Genomic DNA, 19,828 nt, shown 5'->3' with positions numbered 1-19,828 from the left:
AATTGCAAACAAAGTTTCTTTTCCCCCCACTGGAAACAATTAACATGGAAAGGAGCACTAATCTCTTTCTAGATTCCAATAGATTTCTAGAAGTGGTTTTTATGCTGTGTGAAAGATCACATAAAATGCAATGAACAACTAAGCGAATGTCGTGGAGATCAAATAAAGTGCCGTCTGAGCCCAGTCATATTTCTGTTCATCAGAAAAGGCTGCAGAAGAATCACATTAAAATCTAGCCAACAATGCAGATGAGCAGGAATAAAGAGTACCTGAATATTATTAGGCCGTAGTAAAGTAATTACCATATTGTATCATTCTTGCCAACCCTGGCTACAGGGAGCTCTCCAGGGTTCTGTTCAGTGATGACTCACTTTGGATTGGACTGGACTTCTGAACTGACATTACTCTTCAAAACCTAACAGTTTAGCTCAACCTATGAGGACCCTGAGGACCTTACTACCACCACTCCTCCAGGAAGCCAATGCAAGGGAAGGCAGGAGTCTACTAGACTCCACATGTTTAGTACGTTAAACTTCTCTGTTCCTCTTTCTCTACAACTTGCAGCGCTTAGCATGTAGTATAAGTCACCTGGTAAACATGGAATAAATGAAGTCTGTCAATTCATTTGTACAATCAGCACTTATTTGTATGTTATGCGAATTTTGAAATCCAGTAGCCCATTTAGTCACATCTTGAGAAACTGCGGCTCTTCCAACCCACTCTCATTAGCATCCGCTAACCTAGATCCCAGTACAGTGGTACCTCAGTTTAAGAACTTAATCCATTCTGCGGGTATGTTCTTAAACTGAAACCATTCTTAAACCGAGGCATGCTTTCCCTAATGAGGCCTCCTGCCGCCGGTGCCCTTCCACCATTCGGCTTCTGTTCTTAGACCGATGTAAAGTTCGCAAACCGGGACACTACTTCCAGTTTTGCAGAGTTCGTAAACCAAATAGTTCGTAAACAGGGCTGTTCTTAAACTGAGGTACCACTGTATTATCTCCTCACATTACCCTATGCCAACTTTACCTGGTCCTCCTCACAAGCTTAGAGTTGTTGTGTTATCACTAAGGCCCTTGTTGGTAAGGTCTCAGGTGGAAAAGAATCACAATACTGGGTATTTTAAATTGACATCTTCATAGTTATTATGGACAGTAATATAAGAGTGCATTCTAATCAGAGGTAACACCAAGAAGCAAATGGAGAGGTCACTGTGTAGCAGCGGCTGCAAATGATAAAAGCCCAGATCCAGAAACAACAGTAGCACCTTGAAAGGATGGGACAATCAGGGAACAACTAGTAGACTGTTTTATCGCTAGCAAATTACTATATGTGCACCTCCCAATTTATTATTACTATTCCTTGTTTTACTAATATTCACTGTGCTTCTAGAGGGAGGGATTTTTCAGTGTCAGATAAGCCAACTCAGAGTGCCTCACACACATAATCCAAAAGGTGATTGTGGTGAACTCCATGTTTATCATAGCTAGCCCAAACAGCTGGCCAGGGGCCCAGAAGGAGCAACATATTGCCAGGGTTTTCTATGAAACTCTCCCACCAAGTATGTTCAGTTCCACCAGACAGAGTTGATCACCAAAGGGACTTCTATTAATTGTGTAGAAACTCATACAAGGTATAAAGCAATAGAACAATTTTATTATATTTTCCCCCAAGGTGATTTATGTACAGAGGTACCTCGGGTTACATACGCTTCAGGTTACATACGCTTCTGGTTACAGACTCTGCTAACCCAGAAATAGTACCTCGGGTTAAGAACTTTGCTTCAGGATGAGAACAGAAATTGAGCGGTGGAGGCGCGGTGGCAGCAGGAGGCCCCATTAGCTAAAGTGGTCTTCAGGTTAAGAACAGTTTCAGGTTAAGAATGGACCTCCGGAACAAATTAAGTACTTAACCCGAGGTACCACTGTATTTATTTATTTTAAAAGAGATTTGCATACTGCCATGTGATTTAAAAAAATCAAAGCGGTTTACAGCAATAAAACCATAAAACCATAAATAAAAACGATAAAATAAACGATAAAAGCAGACATCAATTAACAACTGTGGAAGGGTATATTCTTAATTGCCTGCATAGACTTCGTGGAATAGAAAAGTTTTAAAACTGGCACAGAAATCATCTGTTGACTCACTAATCCACAACAGCAAAACTAACCATATAAAAAATAACTTTATCTGTGCAGATTTCCATGTTGATTAGTGCTAGCCTCAACCTCTAGTTGGAATCCAGCAGGATGGGTGGAAGGGCACAAAACAATATCATTTGTAGAAAACAAAAATTGCACTTGGTTTACAACAATTTCTCCTCAAACTCTTCATCCGTAGGAGGAAGCCATTGGCCTAAGCAAGTCCCAGTAGCATTAATTCTACTCACTGTGCAGTACTACACTGCTAAACATTTTCCGATAAGTTTGACAAGCTTTCCCCCCCTAATGTTTCCGCCTTGATTCCTCTTTCCAAACTAAAAGTGTCGTGTATGAACTTTTGGTGACATTTACTCTTCCCAAGGCCCCGTCTTGGCCTTTCCCCTTCCACCATTTATTCAGCCTCGGTTGAGACAGCTTTCTAGGATTCCTGCCACTGACATTGTTCTCTAGCTTGAAGAAATATCTTCTCCTATTTACCGCCCTGTGGTCTTTCATCTCTCATTCTAGAAGACCCCACCAGGTCCTCCAGCTTTCTCTGAATCCTCTTCTTCCTCATTAGTCTTCTTCTCCGCCCTTGATCTTCATCTCCTTCACCTTTGTGATTGTCTTTTGTGTGCTCTCTGATATCTTTGACTTCCATAAAACCTTTCCCCGTAGCGCTACCATACTTTTGCTTTTTTCTGTGACCATCTCCACATGATCCTCTAACCCTACAGTACTTCTTATTATTACTGTATACCTGTTCTCCTTGTACTTTGCAAGTAGGTCTGCCTCCATTGGCTTCTGAAGGAGTGGGCTATTTCCTTTGTCCTTTCCTGATCACAATGCTCTACTTTTTTTCCTTAAACTCCACAAGGTGCCCTCCTTTGTTTGTTCTTGCATGCCCTCCTCCAGCACATTGATCCTATGCCTTTACTAAGATCTAATTGATCATGTCATTCTCTGCCCATCTGGTGAAATCTAAGTGGCCGGCCTTTCCTATCTTTTTTTTAACCAGCTGTTTCTGTCATGTACAAGAATGTTATTGTTCTTTTCAAAACTTTTAAAGTTTCACACACACACACACACACACACAGACGGGGAAGGATAGGTGAGGGATTCAGTTACAGCTAGGTGGATAACTTCACTGTTTAAAACCCACACACCCTGATACCTTTCTCTTAGAGGCCATAGGAAATGCCTTAACATATTATAAAGAATGGGAAAAAGTTTCTCCCAATGCACAACTTTGAAAGAAGCATGGGACATTATCTATTTTATGCATTTTTATTGCAGAGAACAAGAGAGTTTTTCTAGCAATTATGGAAATGTAACTTTTCTGCCTATAGTCAGGAGTAGTATGAGAAGGGCCATGGAGTAGGTAGAAAATTCACCACACTAAATGCTGGTAGTTAAGAGAGTACTTTCCTGTTGCTTTGTCTCCTGTTACCTGTCAAAATAAGAGCTCTGTGAAACTTGTACAAAGCATAGAAATCAGAAACATCTAGCTTAGCAGGGAGATAATATTCCCCAGCATATGTGAACAACACAGATGTTGTTCTTAACATTATCTCCAACTAATTCCTTTGTGTCCGAGAGCATTTGGTGAACTGGGTTAGCCTAAATAATCAGCCTATGAAAATTAAAAGCTTGCTGATGAATGAATTTCTACTAAGACAGTCCAGTTAAAACAGTTATAATCTGAAGGAGAAAAGCTTGGCCCTTGGATGTGGCCACTGATTGCACTGAGGTCAGCATAGCAACTTTATCTACTTCTATGTCAACACCATGGCAAATTCCTTTAGGTGACTGAAAGAGGTGCTTCTGTTAAATGGACGCTTGGCCACAATAATCCAAGGCCACAGTTCAATTTGAAATTTCTGTAGTTGTGTGGTTTTTTTAAGCATCTACCTGTAGAGAGTATAGTTAAAGCTATGGTTTTCCCAGTAGTGATGTATGGAAGTGAGAGCTGGACCATAAAGAAGGCTGACTGCTGAAGAATTGATGCTTTTGAATTACGGTGTTGGAGGAGATTCTTGAGAGTCCCATGGACTGCAAGAAGATCAAACCTATCCATTCTTAAGGAAATCAGCCCTGAGTGCTGACTGGAAGGACAGATCGAGAAGTCTCCCTGGAAATGACACTGATGTTGGGAAAGATTGAGGGCACAAGGAGAAGGGGACGACAGAGGACGAGATGGTTGGACAGTGTTCTCGAAGCTACCAGCATGCGGTTGACCAAACTGTGGGAGGCAGTGGAAGACAGAAGTGCCTGGCGTGCTCTGGTCCATGGGGTCATGATGAGTCAGACACGACTAAACGACTAAACAACAACAAACAACACCTGTAGAGATCCATTTAAGACTCGGTGAATCATGCCACATGTTCTTGCGTTTGGTATTTCAAAGCCTATAATGGCCATTGAGATGCTTATTTATTAGGAGCTCAGTCCTGTATATTCACTGAGCCAAGTCTGAAGGGAAGAGTAATCTGAAAATGATTATGGAACAATACATTCAAACTTGAGCACTAATGGGGATCGTTTCCTGACATGGAAAATGGGTTTGCTTGGAGACAGAGCAAATGAAGGGAAAACATTTAATCAGTGATTATCTTTGTGGTAGCTTGATCTTCACTTCATCAACACAACCTGCCCTTTATTATATTTTTCAGAAATCCTACCTTCTTTTAAATGAAGGCAGAAAAAAAGAATTAGGAAGGTCTGGACAGCAAAAAAATAAAATAAAAAATGCCTCACAGTCCTCTTGATCTTATTCTCAGTTCCAGCAGTTTACTTGTCTTTAGAAACCACACACAAGATTCTCATTTTCATATACGCAGGCCTGAAATCTAGCCATCTATGGTTGTGTCTGGTTTAGATAATTATGACAGGATCTGAGTCTCCTAATAAATCAACACCTAGAAAACAGGTGTGGACATCATCTTCACTAAGCTTCAGCACCATCCAACTGTTATCAAAACAGGTACCCAAAGTACCCACAAAATCTTGTTCCCATATGCAACCCTATCAAAGATTGGTCTATTCTGTGGCTTAGACCCTATGTTGCCCTTCCACAAAGGAAACACACATTCCATTTACTGCTGGCTCAATTTTTCTCTAATTTTCTCACCACCTCCCACATTCTTCCAGTGGAGCAGATTTTCAGGAGACAAGAGAGGGCTGCTGGAGAAACTGGCAGAAATTACCTGCCTGCCTCCCACCCCTTCCTTCCTTCTGGAGCATCTCATGAGCAGAGCTCCACTCATGGCAACTTAGCATCCAAAGCCATTATCTTTATCTGTATCGTCTCCCTTTCACACACCACCACAATGGCTCAATATGCCATTCTTCCTGGAACATTTCCAGATCAGTAAAATGTAGGTAGCAAAATGGCATGGAAATTCTCAATGCCAGGCAGAAAAACAAGTGCCACATACTACATGGTATGTCGGAGGCATGCATCACGATGAGGCTTTTACAAGCCTGGTAAAGACAAAGTTTGACCAAACTGCGGGAGGCAGTGGAAGACAGGAGTGCCTGGCGTGCTCTGGTCCATGGGGTCACGAAGAGTCGGACACGACTAAACGACTAAACAACAACAAAGTGTAAGCTATCCCCCATGTAAAATGATCCTTATGAAGGTTGTGAGAATCAGCTTTTTCTTACTGGTGTCATGCATCAGATAACACAGCTTTGGAAAATATCCTGTCTCTTGGAGATGTTGTCAAAACTTTCTCCTGTCTTGACTTTTTTATTTTTTAAAAAATCTTTCCTGGAGCTAATCTTTATGCCCTGATCTCACTATTCCCGGCCTCCCTTCATCTTCTGCAGAAAAGACGCCAGAAAAGAAATATGATTTTTGACGCTAGGCGGGCCAACCGTGCCTGTTTAGAGCACCTAGGCTGTGCTCTGCTTTGTGTTTCTGTGCATATGTGTATCCCGAGTACAAAAGATGCTGATGCCTGTGGCAAACAAATCTCATTCACTTCTTAGAAGCTTATTTCCTTGCCTGATCCTTACACAAAATGGTAAATTAATAGGAATTTTCCATATTTTCATGCCACTTGGCAGCTTGATTATTTAAGTGCTTACTCGGTGCATTGAAAAAGAAACCCTAATCACCCCTTCAAAGTACATGGCTCCACACAAGGCTTCCCATGTCTCAAAATACAGAAGGATCATCATCACCATCATAATAGCATGGCAGCTGTGCTTTCTGCTAGCCAGGAAAGTTAGTCCTGTATATAGCAGACACACCTCAGCTACTGTCTGCCATCTGCCTAGTTAGCAGGCAGACAGCCACAGGAGGAGACAGAGACAGCTGCTCCCAACAATGCAGAAAACATCAGTACTTCCTTAAAGGCTCTGGCAATGTGGATAAACAATTTTGGCGGAAAGAATATTCAAAATTGCTGCAGATTTTCTCCCTGCAACTGTTATTATGCATTGCGCCACAACAAGATGATTATGTTCAGTGGAAAGCGATTTTTATTCAGCAACTGTTAAAAGAGTTCTGCACAGGCGCTTTCTTTCTTTTTAAACAGAGTGCCAGATAACAAGTCTAAAGGACCATTGTCCTGGACAAAAAGCATTCATTCCATGCTAAAATAATAAAGGGATGTTCTTTTTCCTTTTTTAAATGAAATACACAGCTATTATGGACCAATTCAGCACTGCTTCTTCAGACCCAATGATCAACATTAAGAAAAGACAAGGAAACCTCCTGAGTTCAGAGACGGGGAAGCTCTCTAGATGTCATTGGACTCCCAACTCACCTTTGGCCATGCAGGCTGGGAAGGAGTCTGGGGGGAATTGGAGTCCAACACCATCTGAAGTGCCACAGGCTCTCCATCCCTGGTCTGTTTTAAGAAGGGAATTGCAAACATTGCCCTCCTCTCTGAATATCCACACTGTTCATCACAGTCCTGGACCTTTCGATATTTTATTCTTATATGTTCACTGGCAAATCATGAGATTGAGAAGAACCTGTAAGAGGATGGAACATGAAGGCCTACCACCGACCTCTCTTACAACTGCCTCCCTTCAACCAGTTCCAATACTGTCCTCACCTGTCGGTCAGTGGCGTAATTACAAGCCTGGGGCTGTTTCCAAGGTATTCGTAAAAGTACTGAAACTGAGCGTCACAAATGTTGACGAAGCACTTGCTCTGCTCTTCATCCCACCTGTGGCGCAACTGCGATAGCCAAGTAAACGCCTGTCCGTTGGAAACCTGAAATGTAAAGAGGAAGAGAGCAACAGGTTAATAGATGTTTCGGAAACAGCCCAAAGAGTAAGGAGAGAAAAGGGTGGTCTGGACTGCAGCCTTTCTGGCCGCAGTTGCTTCTTGCGCTGGCTGAACATAATCCGCTTTTGAAACTCCCCTGAATTTCAAAAGCAGCTTATCAAGTGCAGGGCTGCTATATAAGAGCAAGGGGCAAAGGGATCCTACTGCCCCCACAGAGTTCCCTGCGTGGAGCCCAGTGGCCTATAGTTTAATGTAGAGATAAAGGGGCCTCTAAGCTCCTTGGCCTCACACTTAAAGCTTAAGTAGGACCCAGCCACCAAGCAGAATAAAACAAAACACTCTTTGCATACGTTTATTGGGCACAATTTACCTCTTGAAACCATCAGTTGGTTCTGCAAAGGGCAAGCCATTGACAAAGCTCAGCTACTTTCCTCCATTTCTTATATTCCTTCCTTAAAGACAAGCTACACAGAATATATATTGCCCTCAACAAGAGCTCAAATGCTTAGCACCTCGCATTGCAGTAGCCTAAACCACTAGAGCCGTGTTTCTCAACCTGTGGGTCCCCAGATGTTGTTGGACTACAACTCCCATCATTCCTAGCCAGCATGACCAGTGGTCAGGGATGATGGGAGTTGTAGTCCAACAACATCTGGGCACCCACAGGTTGAGAAACACTGCACTAGAGCCCTGTTCAAGCCCTGTGAAAATGGAGAAGAGTGTGGGGACCCAGTTTGTACTAACAAACTCTATGGCAGGTTTAACATTCCACGCAAATACACCCTCCATGGAGAACTGGGTTAGGAGCATAGGGTGCTGCCATATCCCAAGTCAGAAACATTGGTCCATCTAGCTCAGTCCTGACTGGCAATGGCACTCCAGGATCTTCCTCAGTCCTCTTGGGAGATGCCATGGATTGAATTTGGGACCAAAGCAGATGCTCGCCTCCACCACTGGGCTATGGCCCTTTCTGCTATCTGATTCTCCCTTTGCAGTTTTGACATAGACCAGCTGATGAATCGATACGCCGCTTATGAAGTCGCACCATAGGTTGGGAAGCCTTCCAAACATTCAACCCCTCCATCTCTATGCCAATGTATTAAACTGAGACATCGTGTTGGGCAACTAACAATGCAGGTTCTTGAGTAGGATGGTCATGTGTCCTACTTCATAGAGGACGTTATTTGAAGGTACCTTCTACTTGAAGGCTACCTGGTTTAAAGATAAACAAAATGATGGGAGAGCAGCAGATTTGAAGTTGCCCACCAACAGACTGAGCAGGAACATAGCTCACCTGGTCTCAGGCATCCCCATTAGAGTGAGATCTACTGTATTTATATTTAAATTATTGGTTGTTGTTTTTTTGAAATTTGCATGTATAAATTATCATACGCAGCTTTTATGCAAACCTATCTGGTCTTTTGCTCTCTTTTACAGTGTATCATTTCCTCTTTTTTGGTGATGTGTAATTAGCCACCACGTTCCTTGATTCTCCCATGTCTTTCAAAGATACAGTGGTACCTTGGTTCTTGAACGGCTTGGCTCCTGAACAAATCGGCTCCCAAACGCTACAAACCCAGAAGTGAATGCTCCAGTTTGCGAATATTTTTCGGAAGCCGGACATCCGACGTGGCTTCCATGGCTTCCAATTGGGTGCAGGAAGCTCCTGCAGCCAATTGGGAGCTGTGCCTTGGTTTTCGAATGGTTCTGGGAGTCGAACAGACTCCTAGAACGGATTAAGTCCGACAACCAAGGTACCACTTAGCTTCACAGTATTGAAAATCAGGAACCAAACCTGGCCATATGAATCGGCTTTATGCTGAGCCAAATGACTGGACTGTCAAATCTAGTACTAACTACTTTGACTAGCAGAAAATATCTTTGAAACTGGAGATTCAAGGGATTCAGCTGGAAGGGGTGGGGTTTGGTTCTGACAGGTCTATCATGAAGATTTGGCACTGCCAAGTCACACACCACAGAAGGGGTTCCTTTGCTGACCTCCAGAGCCTGAGTCCTGCTTCCCCTCTGCTATTGTTGCCTCTTCACCTACCTAAGCAGTGAAAAGAGCATGGAAGAGGAAGGGAAGCTGCTACTTCCCTTGCTTTCTCCCTCTGGGAAGTGTTGCAGATTGGGTCAGAGGGATAGTGGAAAGTAGTTACAGAAGGGAACCAAGGGAGATGGGGAAGGGCGCTGGCAAGACGTTTGTTCCCTGGGGAGAAGGGCAATATGATTCCACCTCCATTCCATATACAATAGCTGACTAGACTGACAGTAGAATCTTACTTCAACACTGGCAATAGGGCAGAGTCCTCCATCACACTTGAGGATGGCAAGCTAGCTTAGGAGGCCCACAGAAGGCTGCATGGAAGGTAATAAAGGTAAAGGACCCCTGGATGGTTAAACCAGTCAAAGGCAACTATGGGGTGCGGCGCTCTTCTCGCTTCAGGCTGAGGGAGCCAGTGTTTGTCCACAGACAGCTTTCTGGGTCATGTGGCCAGCATGACTAAACTGCTTCTGGCACAACAGAACACCATGACAAGTGCCAGAGTGCATGGAAATGCTGTTTACCTTCCCACCGCAGCGCTACCTATTTATCTACAGTGGTACCTCGGGTTAAGGACTTAATTCGTTCCAGAGGTCCGTTCTTAACCTGAAACTGTTCTTAACCTGAAGCACCACTTTAGCTAATGGGGCCTCCCGCTGCTGCCGCGCGATTTCTGTTCTCATCCTGAAGCAAAGTTCTTAACCCAAGGTATTATTTCAGGGCTAGCGGAGTCTGTAACCTGAAGCGTATGTAACCCAAGGTACCACTGTACTTGCACTGGCGTGCTTTCGAACTGCTAGGTTGGCAGAAGCTGGTACAGAGCAATGGGAGCTCACTCCATCAAACTGTCGACCTTCCGATCAGCAAGCTCAAGAGGCTCAGTGGTTTAGACCACAGTGCCACCCAATCCTTATAAGAAGCTGCATGGTACATGCCCCTCCGTCCGGTCTCTACATCTGCTGCCTGAAGAAGCTGCATCACTCTGCCTAGTAAGAGAGCCATTCCTAAGTGCAGCCTATTGAGAGCATCTTGCTCACCCACCTCCCTAAAAAAGAAAACCCAAAGCTGTGATTGCCTTCTGCGTGCAAGACATGAGCTTTACCACTAAGCTGTTGGTACACAGAGCATACACACATTTTGAGTGAGGCCTAGAAGGAGCTTTTAAGTTATCATTGACGTCTTGCCGGGTGGGGGGTGAGCAGCCAACAATGCACTAAAAGAAGAGAAGAGAAAGTACTCTGCCAAATTAATATCCAATCATAGTATTTTATACAATTTAAATCGCAAAGCCAGCTGGAATAAATGCACATTTTCATGGTAACATTTAACAGGTCTGGGACAGATCACTGAGAACCTGCTGTCACTTTATAGCATACATTTTTAATAAGACACTTTAAACATTTGGACAAACACACACATATCTATATATATTTAAATAGCATTTTTTCAACTGGTAAATGCAATTATCTTCAGTCCTGAATCGAAAGAAAAAGGACAGAAATTGACTGGATCAAAATATTCTGTCATCATTATACATAAGCAACCCGAAATCTTTTCAACAAATGAAATTATTCTTTATCTTATGCTTTTAAAAATGCATTAGGGTAATTGCTCTGCAACAAATTACCTTCTGTGCTATAAGCTTGGCTACAACATCTCTAGCATGTACATCAATTGTGCATATTGTCATGATCTTCTGACGATCTCCAGGGGTGAGTTCCCCTAACAGCATGTTTATAAGGGCGTTCAGTTGAGCAATCTGCAAAATAATTATATTTCAATGGAGATATTACACTGTGAAGGGAAAAAAACCTATTATATGTCAAGTGCTAAATGGAGCAGTTCTGGTAGCAAGGCATACTTATTGGTGCTTTTAATCAACGCAAATAACTTTTGCAAACTAATAGTGGTATTGTTTTCTCGTAATTGTAATTTGCTTCCTTAATAACAAAGATACACTTTTCAGCTAGTAGCCATTACTTTTATTCCAATATGAATTAAATACTGGTGGGCAGACTCATTTGTACTGCATTTGCTTTCGTGTTCAGTGTGATGGAATTATTAAGAGGTTGAAATGTAGCACGTATCATACGGCATTTTAGAAAAACAATCCGTATTAGCCAAACTGTGCTTTGTTATTTAAACTCCTTTATCAAAATTAAGAGAGGGGGAGAGGATTGTGTTTCTTTATTCTGCTGCATTAGGAGTACAATCATATGCTTAAGATCTGAAGGTTGAGGTGCTGTAGAATTGGGCAGAAGCCTATCATGTCAGTGGAATGCCACTACTGTCTAGGAAAAAGGGAGAAATTAGATTCAGTTTGCATTTAAAGGTGAACGAATGTGTCTGATGACTGTCTGCTACTACGAGCAGCTCTGGTGGTGGTGGTTAGGGAACTGTTCTGTATCGTCTGCACTGTGGCTTCGAGTCCAGGAAGTCCCTCTCCTTTGCAGGCATGGGAAAGGTGAGTGGAACCATCTCTCTTATCCCTCTGGTAAGGCTTAAACTCTCCTCTCCTGCTTCCTAGTCCCATGCCCATTGCAGAGCACTAGACAATGGCTACTATCAGGGTGTATCTGCCGTTGTTGCATATCCTTGGCGACTAGGCAAAAGGCTCCCTCTCGCTCCCCGGGTGACTCTGGAACCCTTGTTGTAAGAAGGGCTGTGTATCCTCTATGCCAGGGGTCAGCAAACTATGGTCCACAGGCTGAATGAGGCCCGCAAGGGTCGTTAACCCGGCCTGGCCACTGTCTGAGCTCCCTGGGGGAAAAGACAAGAAAGAGAGAATCTGCTGCTCGTTCTCACGCAAAGTCCTCCTTCAGGAGGTGTAGAAGGAGGAAAAGGAGGAGATGGAGATGCCGCTGGTGGGAAAAGAGGCACCATCCGGGGCGGGGGAGGAGGTGAGAGATTTATGGGGGGACAGAAAAGAGAGAGGGCGGGGAGAACAGGCAGGAGCTCTCCCCGCTGGCTGCGTGGCGGCGATCTGGCCTCTGGAGACCCTCCTGCAGTCCGGAGCTCACCTCGCCGCCAGCGCGGTGGTGATTCAGCCTCCGCGGCCGGCGAGAGGGCCCCCATCACACCCCCAAAGCGTGGAAGAGGTCTGGCAGCAGGAGGCCCAGGAGGTCACAACGAAGCACCAAACCCAGGAAAGGACCCCCCATCCAAACAATGACTATCATCAGTGCAGGTAAGAATTTTTTCAAATTTTTATCATCCACAATACTGTCTGGCCTGCCTGGTGCTCTTGCATGGAACGTGTCCTTTTAAAATGCACCTGTGCGTTATTTGTGGGGCCCTCCTGGTGTGCATAGGAATTCATTCATTTCCCCCCCAAAATATAGTCCAGCCCCCCACATGGTCTGAGGGACAGTGGACCGGCCCCCTGCTGAAAAATTTGCCGACCCTGCTCTATGCAGCCCCACAGAGCAGGGAGGTTGTGTTTTATGCCTTCTTCTTCCCCTTCTGTGTTTGTGTGGTTTATCAGATAGTGAGGAGGAGAAGCCATCAGTGGATGTGAACTCCCACTTGGAAAGGACACCTGGGATCTGCTCCACCTCCAGCCACTGAGATCTTTTGATGGAGCCCACTTTTATTCATGTATTTGTTGAAAGGAACTTGAATACTGCTGAATATTTCGCAAATTCAGCGGTCCCTCATGACTAGTGTGGCAGGCCATCCCCTGTGGAGCTTGCTGCCAACAGAATACTGACATGCTTTCTTTTAGAGTTTTTTACAAACTGTACTGAGTTCAGACAAGCCTTTGGGACACGAAATTTTTACCAACCAGTTTTTTCTAATGTTTGTATTGATGCCCTTGTAGTATTGTTTTTATGCGTGCACTACCATATTCATTTTTGTGCCGGTGTGCCATAAATATTTTTAATAATAATAATAATAATAATAATAATAATAATAAGTGCTGGAGGAAACTCTTGAGAGTCCCATGGACTGCAAGAAGATTAAACCTATTCATTCTGAAGGAAATCAGCCCTGAGTGCTCACTGGAAGGACAGATCCTAAAGCTGAGGCTCCAATACTTTGGCCACCTCATGAGAAGAGAAGATTCCCTGGAAAAGCCCCTGATGTTGGGAAAGATGGAGGGCACAAGGAGAAGGGGACGACAGAGGACGAGATGGTTGGACAGTGTTCTTGAAGCTACCAGCATGAGTTTGACCAAACTGCGGGAGGCAGTGGAAGACAGGAGTGCCTGGCGTGCTCTGGTCCATGGGGTCACGAAGAGTCGGACACGACTAAACAACTAAACAACAACAACAATAAACTGTCAGCAGCAAAGGTTATTTCTGGGGCTGATGCTGGGACATTTGTGTTGCAAGCTGTGGGTTTTGTGGCACGTTACACATGCTCCCCTTTCGAGGGCTATTGCACTTGCCTGTTTGCGATTGTAATCTTTCAAGGCCGTTTCAAAGCCTTCCTCGAGCCGGTCAAAAGCCATTCTGACATCAGCTGCCCACCAGATTTGACTGCTGGTTAACGCCACTTGGGCCGGGAAGTCAAACAGCCACTGGTCTCGGGACTTATCCTCGTAAGCTGCCACAGCTTCCATTATCTTCTGCTTGACTGTCCTGTGCATGGCCTCCTCTAAGGAGCTTAACCAGCATTCTGCCTGAAGCATGTAGACAGGTACACTGATATTATGGAGTCAAGCAGTAGAAAAGCCCACTTCTTTTTAACGTGCTTTCGTGCCATAGCTGTCAACTTACAGATTTGAAAATAAGGGTCCAGCAGCCTCGAAAATAAGGGATCAGCAGCCAAAATAAGGGATTTTAGTCAACCAGCAGCCAAACGAAGCCTCAAGCGGTGGTTCCCACAGCGCAGCAACTCGGCAAAGGGGATGCAGCAGGGAAAACCACTGTCACCTCTCTGCTGGGAAGCGCTGAGCAAAGGCGAGTCCCCAGGCAATGCAGCCGATTTAATTGGCACAAGGCATGCAAGCTCCACCCCCCAGTCATTCTTAGACTCCTTATTGGATGAGCAACGCAGCCAAGCAACACAGTTGGAGCCTCCCTCCTCCCTGGCCGGCAGGGAGGGAGGGAGGGAGAGGAGCTGCTTCCTTTGAAACCCGGGAAATTTATGGGACATCATCAATCAGGGACAGAAGTGGGAAACGACGCTGGGATAAGGGAGTTTCCCGCCAAATAAGGGACGGTTGACAGCTATGTTTTGTGCCTTTTTCATACAACGTACACAGCCAAAGGAATAGAAGGGAAATCATTCATTCAGATACGTCCTTAGCCTCAGTAATTCCTGCATGCCCCCCATTCACTCCCCCTGTGCTTGACAATAGGGGGAGCTCCTCTCCAATTCTGAGGTTCTAGGACTCTGTGCTTTTAGGTGGTGCCTATCAATGACCTTTCACACAAGGTCCTGTTTTTTGGAATGCCAAAGGCTGAGTGAGATTGCAAGTTCCCCTGCTTTCCTTGGACCTAGACTTCCAAAAGCCCTTAAAGAGATGCAGGAAGAGGCTGCTGGCAGACTGATCAACACAGTACAGCGGTACCTTGGGTTAAGTACTTAATTCATTCCGGAGGTCCGTTCTTAACCTGAAACTGTTCTTAACCTGAAGCACCACTTTAGCTAATGGGGCCTCCCACTGCCGCCGTGCGATTTCTGTTCTCATCCTGAAGCAAAGTTCTTAACCCAAGGTACTATTTCTGCGTTAGCGGAGTCTGTAACCTGAAGCATCTGTAACCTGAAGCATATGTAACCCGAGGTACCACTGTATTAAAAACATATATATATATTTTAATTGGTTTTCACATATTACTTTACAATACCGATGTACCAAAGCCAACACCATTTCCTCCCCATCCCCCCATACATTTACATTTCTATTTCCTCAATCTATCATATTATTATTTTCTCCTTCCTCCCTCTTCCCTCTGCCCCCACTCGATTTCCTCCACATTATACAATTTACAATAATCTTTGCATTCTACAACCTTCTCAAATCATCTATATATTATTATCTTTCCTTACTAATTTTTCTTCCAACCATGTATTAAAAACATATTGGCTACGCTTCCCAACTGCTTCTAACCTTCCCTTTATTTTATTTTATTTTATTTTAAAAATAAAATAAAATACATAAATAAAACAAAACAAAATACTTGATTTGCACTGACTTGCTGTGGACTTTGCTAAGCTAATTGTTCTCAGCTCCAGATCCAGATATGATACCCTTCTCCTGGCTTGCTCTCTGCCTCTGGATTTACCTGCCCCTTGCAGAAACAGGGCTCCGAGAAGACCACAAACTCTCCTTCTCTGCTGTACATCCCTATGGCCATGTGTATTTCAGTGTTTGTGTCCTCTTCAAATTTAAGGTCGGCCACATTGTCAAAGAGCTTCACCAAGTGCCTTGTAATCTGTTGACCAGGGTTACAAAGTTAATAATGTTATGGCTTCAGTTTGCTGCCATCAAGAATTAGCAAAGCAAACAATGTCAGTGGGAGAAAAAGAAAAATACCTGCTTGGGATGCGTTCCTTTAGAGATGATTTCTAACAAATCCACTGCAGAGACAAAATAGAATCTTGGAAAGGTGAGTCTCTTGGCATCTAAGTAATCTGCTAAGGATTTCTCACAAAGTGTGAGCCTGAAAAACAAAGTCCACAAATGTAAAAGAAAGAAAGAAAATGATTTCTAACATAAATTAGAATTGCCAGTGAGGTAGTCACTGGAGTCAAATACAGTGGTACCTCTGGATGCGAACGGGATCTGTTCCAGAGCCCCATTCGCATCCTGAAGTAAACATAAGATGCGACTGCAGGTCTGCGGGTCTCGTTTCGCTGCTTCTGTGCATGTGCGTGACGTCATTTTGAGCATCTGTTCATGCGCGAGCGGCGAAACCCGAAAGTAACACGCTCCATTACTTCCCGGTTGCAGCGGTGCGCAACTCAAAATACTTAACTTGAAGCTACTTCAACCCGAGGTATGACTGTACCCATAATCTATCTTGCAGAAGATAAATTGCTGGCAGATCACTGAGTGGTTTGCAGTAGATCAGCAAGGGTTTTGATTTTCAATTATAGCAACAAATATTCTCCCCTCCTTCCCAGAAAAAGGGCTTTTAGAACCCTGTTCAGATGTATACTTCCATAAGTAAGCCTTAGATCCATTTAAGTCAAACCTTTGTTGAAGAACTTCCAGTTTTCCAAGTAATCCCATTTGGTTTGTTACTTCTATGACTTTTTTTGCCTTCACCACCTCAGCCATAAGTTCCTGAACAACCAAGAGGGAGGAAAAGCAGAAGGAAATGAACATAATATTTCAAAGTGGGATGGAGCTTCTTTTTGAGAGTCAACAGGGCATTTCAAGCGGAATGTTGCATTTGCATAGGGGAGAGGGTAAAAATCTCTGCTCAGCCATGAATGTGAATTTAAGACAATCTGGCTAAGTCATATTTAGTCTGAAAAAATATGTCTGTTAGAATTACCCGCTTTATGTGGTTAATTGTGAGAAAGGATCTGGGCAAAGAGGTTGAATAATAGTAGTAGTAAGTGATGCCAATAAAGGTATTTGATTTGATTTAGTAATAGTAGTAGTAGTAATTGGTTCCAAGGTGGGATACAAAAAAAATAATAATAATTCAGAATTTTAAAGTAATTAAAACAAATTACCATCATGGGACTAGAGTGGGTACAAAACACACACATCTCAAGTGTGAGAGGCCAGGGTAAAGGTAAAGGTAAAGGGACCCCTGACCATTAGGTCCAGTCGTGACCGACTCTGGGGTTGCGGCGCTCATCTCGCTTTAATGGCCGAGGGAGCCGGCGTACAGCTTCCAGGTCATGTGGCCAGTATGACTAAGCTGCTTCTGGCGAACCAGAGCAGCGCACGGAAATGCCGTTTACCTTCCCGCCGGAGCGGTGCCTATTTATCTACTTGAACTTTGACGTGCTTTTGAACTGCTAGGTTGGCAAGAGCAGGGACCGAGCAATGGGAGCTCACCCCGTTGCGGGGATTCAAACCGCCAATCTTCTGATCGGCAAGTCCTAGGCTCTGTGGTTTAACCCACAGCGCCACCCGCGTCCCAGAGAGGCCAGGGTAAAGAGATGCATATTCAGCATTCAACTTCATATACAGTAGTTTATTATTATAATAGTAACACAGCTTTGAAGACGGTCTTTAAGCTGTCACCAGATCAACATGACTACCCCTTGGAATTTGTATTTATGTAAGAAACGTGTCACATTAAAAACTTGAAACAAAAGCTAGTTCTGTCCATTATACAAAAGTATTTCTGCACAACTGCTTGAAAGTGACTCTTGATGACCAAATGTGACCAGATGAGTGACAATTCAATAGCCTCTAAAAATTCAGCAGCTATAGAGTTTAAGGGAGATAAAAATTGCAGGCTTCTGGTTCCGGTCTGCCTTAATGGCGGCAGCCCCCATGGCAGCGGGAGAGTGTAGGCGATGGAAAAACAAGGATGATAGAGGGTAAATCATTATTGCAAATTCCCCCGGGGGGGGGGGCGGAACAGGCTTCACTCGCAGTCTGTCTCATTACCTGGTTCTCGCTATGGCATGGAATGCGGGGGCCAGGGAGGCGCTGAGTGCAAAAGAACTTTGCCTGGGGAATACCCTCCTACACCACCATTAAGAAGCAGAGGTTCCCCTGTTCATTAGAGCTTAATTGGACTAAAGCAGTGTTCCCCAACCTTGGGCCTCCAGCTGTTTTTGGACTACAACTCCCATCATCCCTCGCTAGCAAGGCCAGTGGTCAAGGATGATGGGAATTGTAGTCCAAAAACAGCTGGAGGCCCAAGGTTGGGGAACACTGGACTAAAGTATATGTGCATGCCAGAAGAGATGAATTACAAACTGCAGAACAAACCAACTGCGAGGACTTTAAGGTTTGAATTTGAGATAAGTCTTCATTCTTTTCTCTCTCACATAGTTTATGGAGAAGGAAAGATTGAGATGCTTGTTCATACCTTGAAATCCTTATCAATCCCCTCAAATCTTTTAGCATCTTCTGAAAGCTGCTTCCGTATATCCTCAGAATTGGTGAAAATACTCTGGAGATGAGCCCAGGTTTGCTGCACTTCCAGCCACAGTGCAATTACCATGTCTGCTACCATTAAGATCTTTTGCCAGCTACTGACCTCCACCAGGAAATATTCCACATATTTACTCATCAGGATGTTCTGAAGCAGCACCTGCAACAATATTTGAATACAGCCATGTACGGTATTTATTAATTTGCAATTTATATTTATTAGTTGCCTCTTAAAATGATGTAACTAGGTTCTATAATATATATCAAATATAAACAAGGGCAGGATCTACATTGATCTGTAAAAATATTATTAAATGTAACATTATATAACTCTCAATGCAATTTTCCTCTGTTGAGGGCTCGCTGCTCTACAGCGCCCTCTGGTGTCACATTTTAATAACACATTTCTAATGTTATAAATGACCAATGTACATCCAAGGTTAAGACTAGGAGTGAATGAGTCTGTCAGTTTTGTTTTCTCTCTGCTTCTCATTTTTCAAAGTTTACTATTTGCCCCATTTCCACATTTAAGAAGTCCACATGAAAATTCATATAGATTTTAATGCGCATTTCTCCCAATGTATGTATTTTGTGCGCAATTTTGTCTAATAATACACACGCCCACAAATATTTTTTGCTAATAAGCTGTAGTTTTGTAGATAATATTCACTTTCTGGTGGGAGAACTACAGGACAAAATTCAGAAAGGTGAACCTTTGGAATGTTAGCTGTGATTCAGTTCACTTACCGATTCAGGAAATTTTGCATTGAAACATTATTTCCTCCCATCCCTAATTTAAACAATGAGCATCATTTGGGTTACATTCCTCTTGCCACTCTTCCCAGAGGACAACCAAGATGGTTTTAGTGACAAAACCAGGCCTGAACTCCAACTGAAATGGATTTAGAAAATCAGTGTCCTCCATGGGTAACTAGGCCCAGTTCCCTAAGTCTGCAAGTCATCCTCTTCCTGCTAGAATGACAAGCAAAAACATTGTCACACGATCATGACCGAACCCCAAGTCTATCTGCCAGAGTCCAAATTGCTGAAATTCATCCAACAATATGGGACCAGACAGCATAATGGCCATCTCCACAGATGAACTGCAACAACTGTGGAATCTAAGTTGTGGTGGATGCAAACAATTGTACCCTCAAAATGACTCTTACATGTGTCATAACATGCCACTGAGGGCTCTGCTACACCATCCAAAGGGCCAGAGCTTAAGAGGCCTCAAACCACTTAGGAAAGGTCCACTGGGAAATACTGAGAGGATGCAATGGTGGCTAGTGGAAAAGAATTGATTCTTCAGCACCATAACTGCTGTGGAACAAGGCTTGAAAATGAGTTTTCCTCCACTTGTATTCTAGTTGCCT

The 19,828-nt window shown here is 43.7% G+C and overlaps 1 protein-coding gene across 1 annotated transcript in view; it reads right to left on the bottom strand.

Annotated features, from left to right (window-relative positions):
* The window catches only part of LOC308458304 (dynein axonemal heavy chain 11-like), a 228,996-nt gene that overhangs the window by 177,328 nt on the left and 31,840 nt on the right, over positions 1–19,828 (bottom strand). Inside the window, exons 17-23 of the mRNA XM_080973289.1 lie at positions 18,388–18,612; positions 16,579–16,670; positions 15,918–16,044; positions 15,667–15,816; positions 13,824–14,057; positions 11,061–11,192; positions 7,214–7,374 (exon numbers count right to left, since the gene is read on the bottom strand). Of these exons, the coding sequence (XP_080829415.1) occupies positions 7,214–7,374; positions 11,061–11,192; positions 13,824–14,057; positions 15,667–15,816; positions 15,918–16,044; positions 16,579–16,670; positions 18,388–18,612 (1,121 nt within the window). The remainder of the gene's footprint in view (positions 1–7,213; positions 7,375–11,060; positions 11,193–13,823; positions 14,058–15,666; positions 15,817–15,917; positions 16,045–16,578; positions 16,671–18,387; positions 18,613–19,828) is intronic.

The sequence above is a fragment of the Podarcis pityusensis genome (genome assembly GCF_964106645.2).
Source record: "Podarcis pityusensis genome assembly, chromosome: 1".
NCBI lineage: Eukaryota > Metazoa > Chordata > Lepidosauria > Squamata > Lacertidae > Podarcis > Podarcis pityusensis.
The sequence above is the reverse complement of the archived record's forward strand: the minus strand, read 5'-3'. Positions and strand labels throughout refer to the sequence as shown.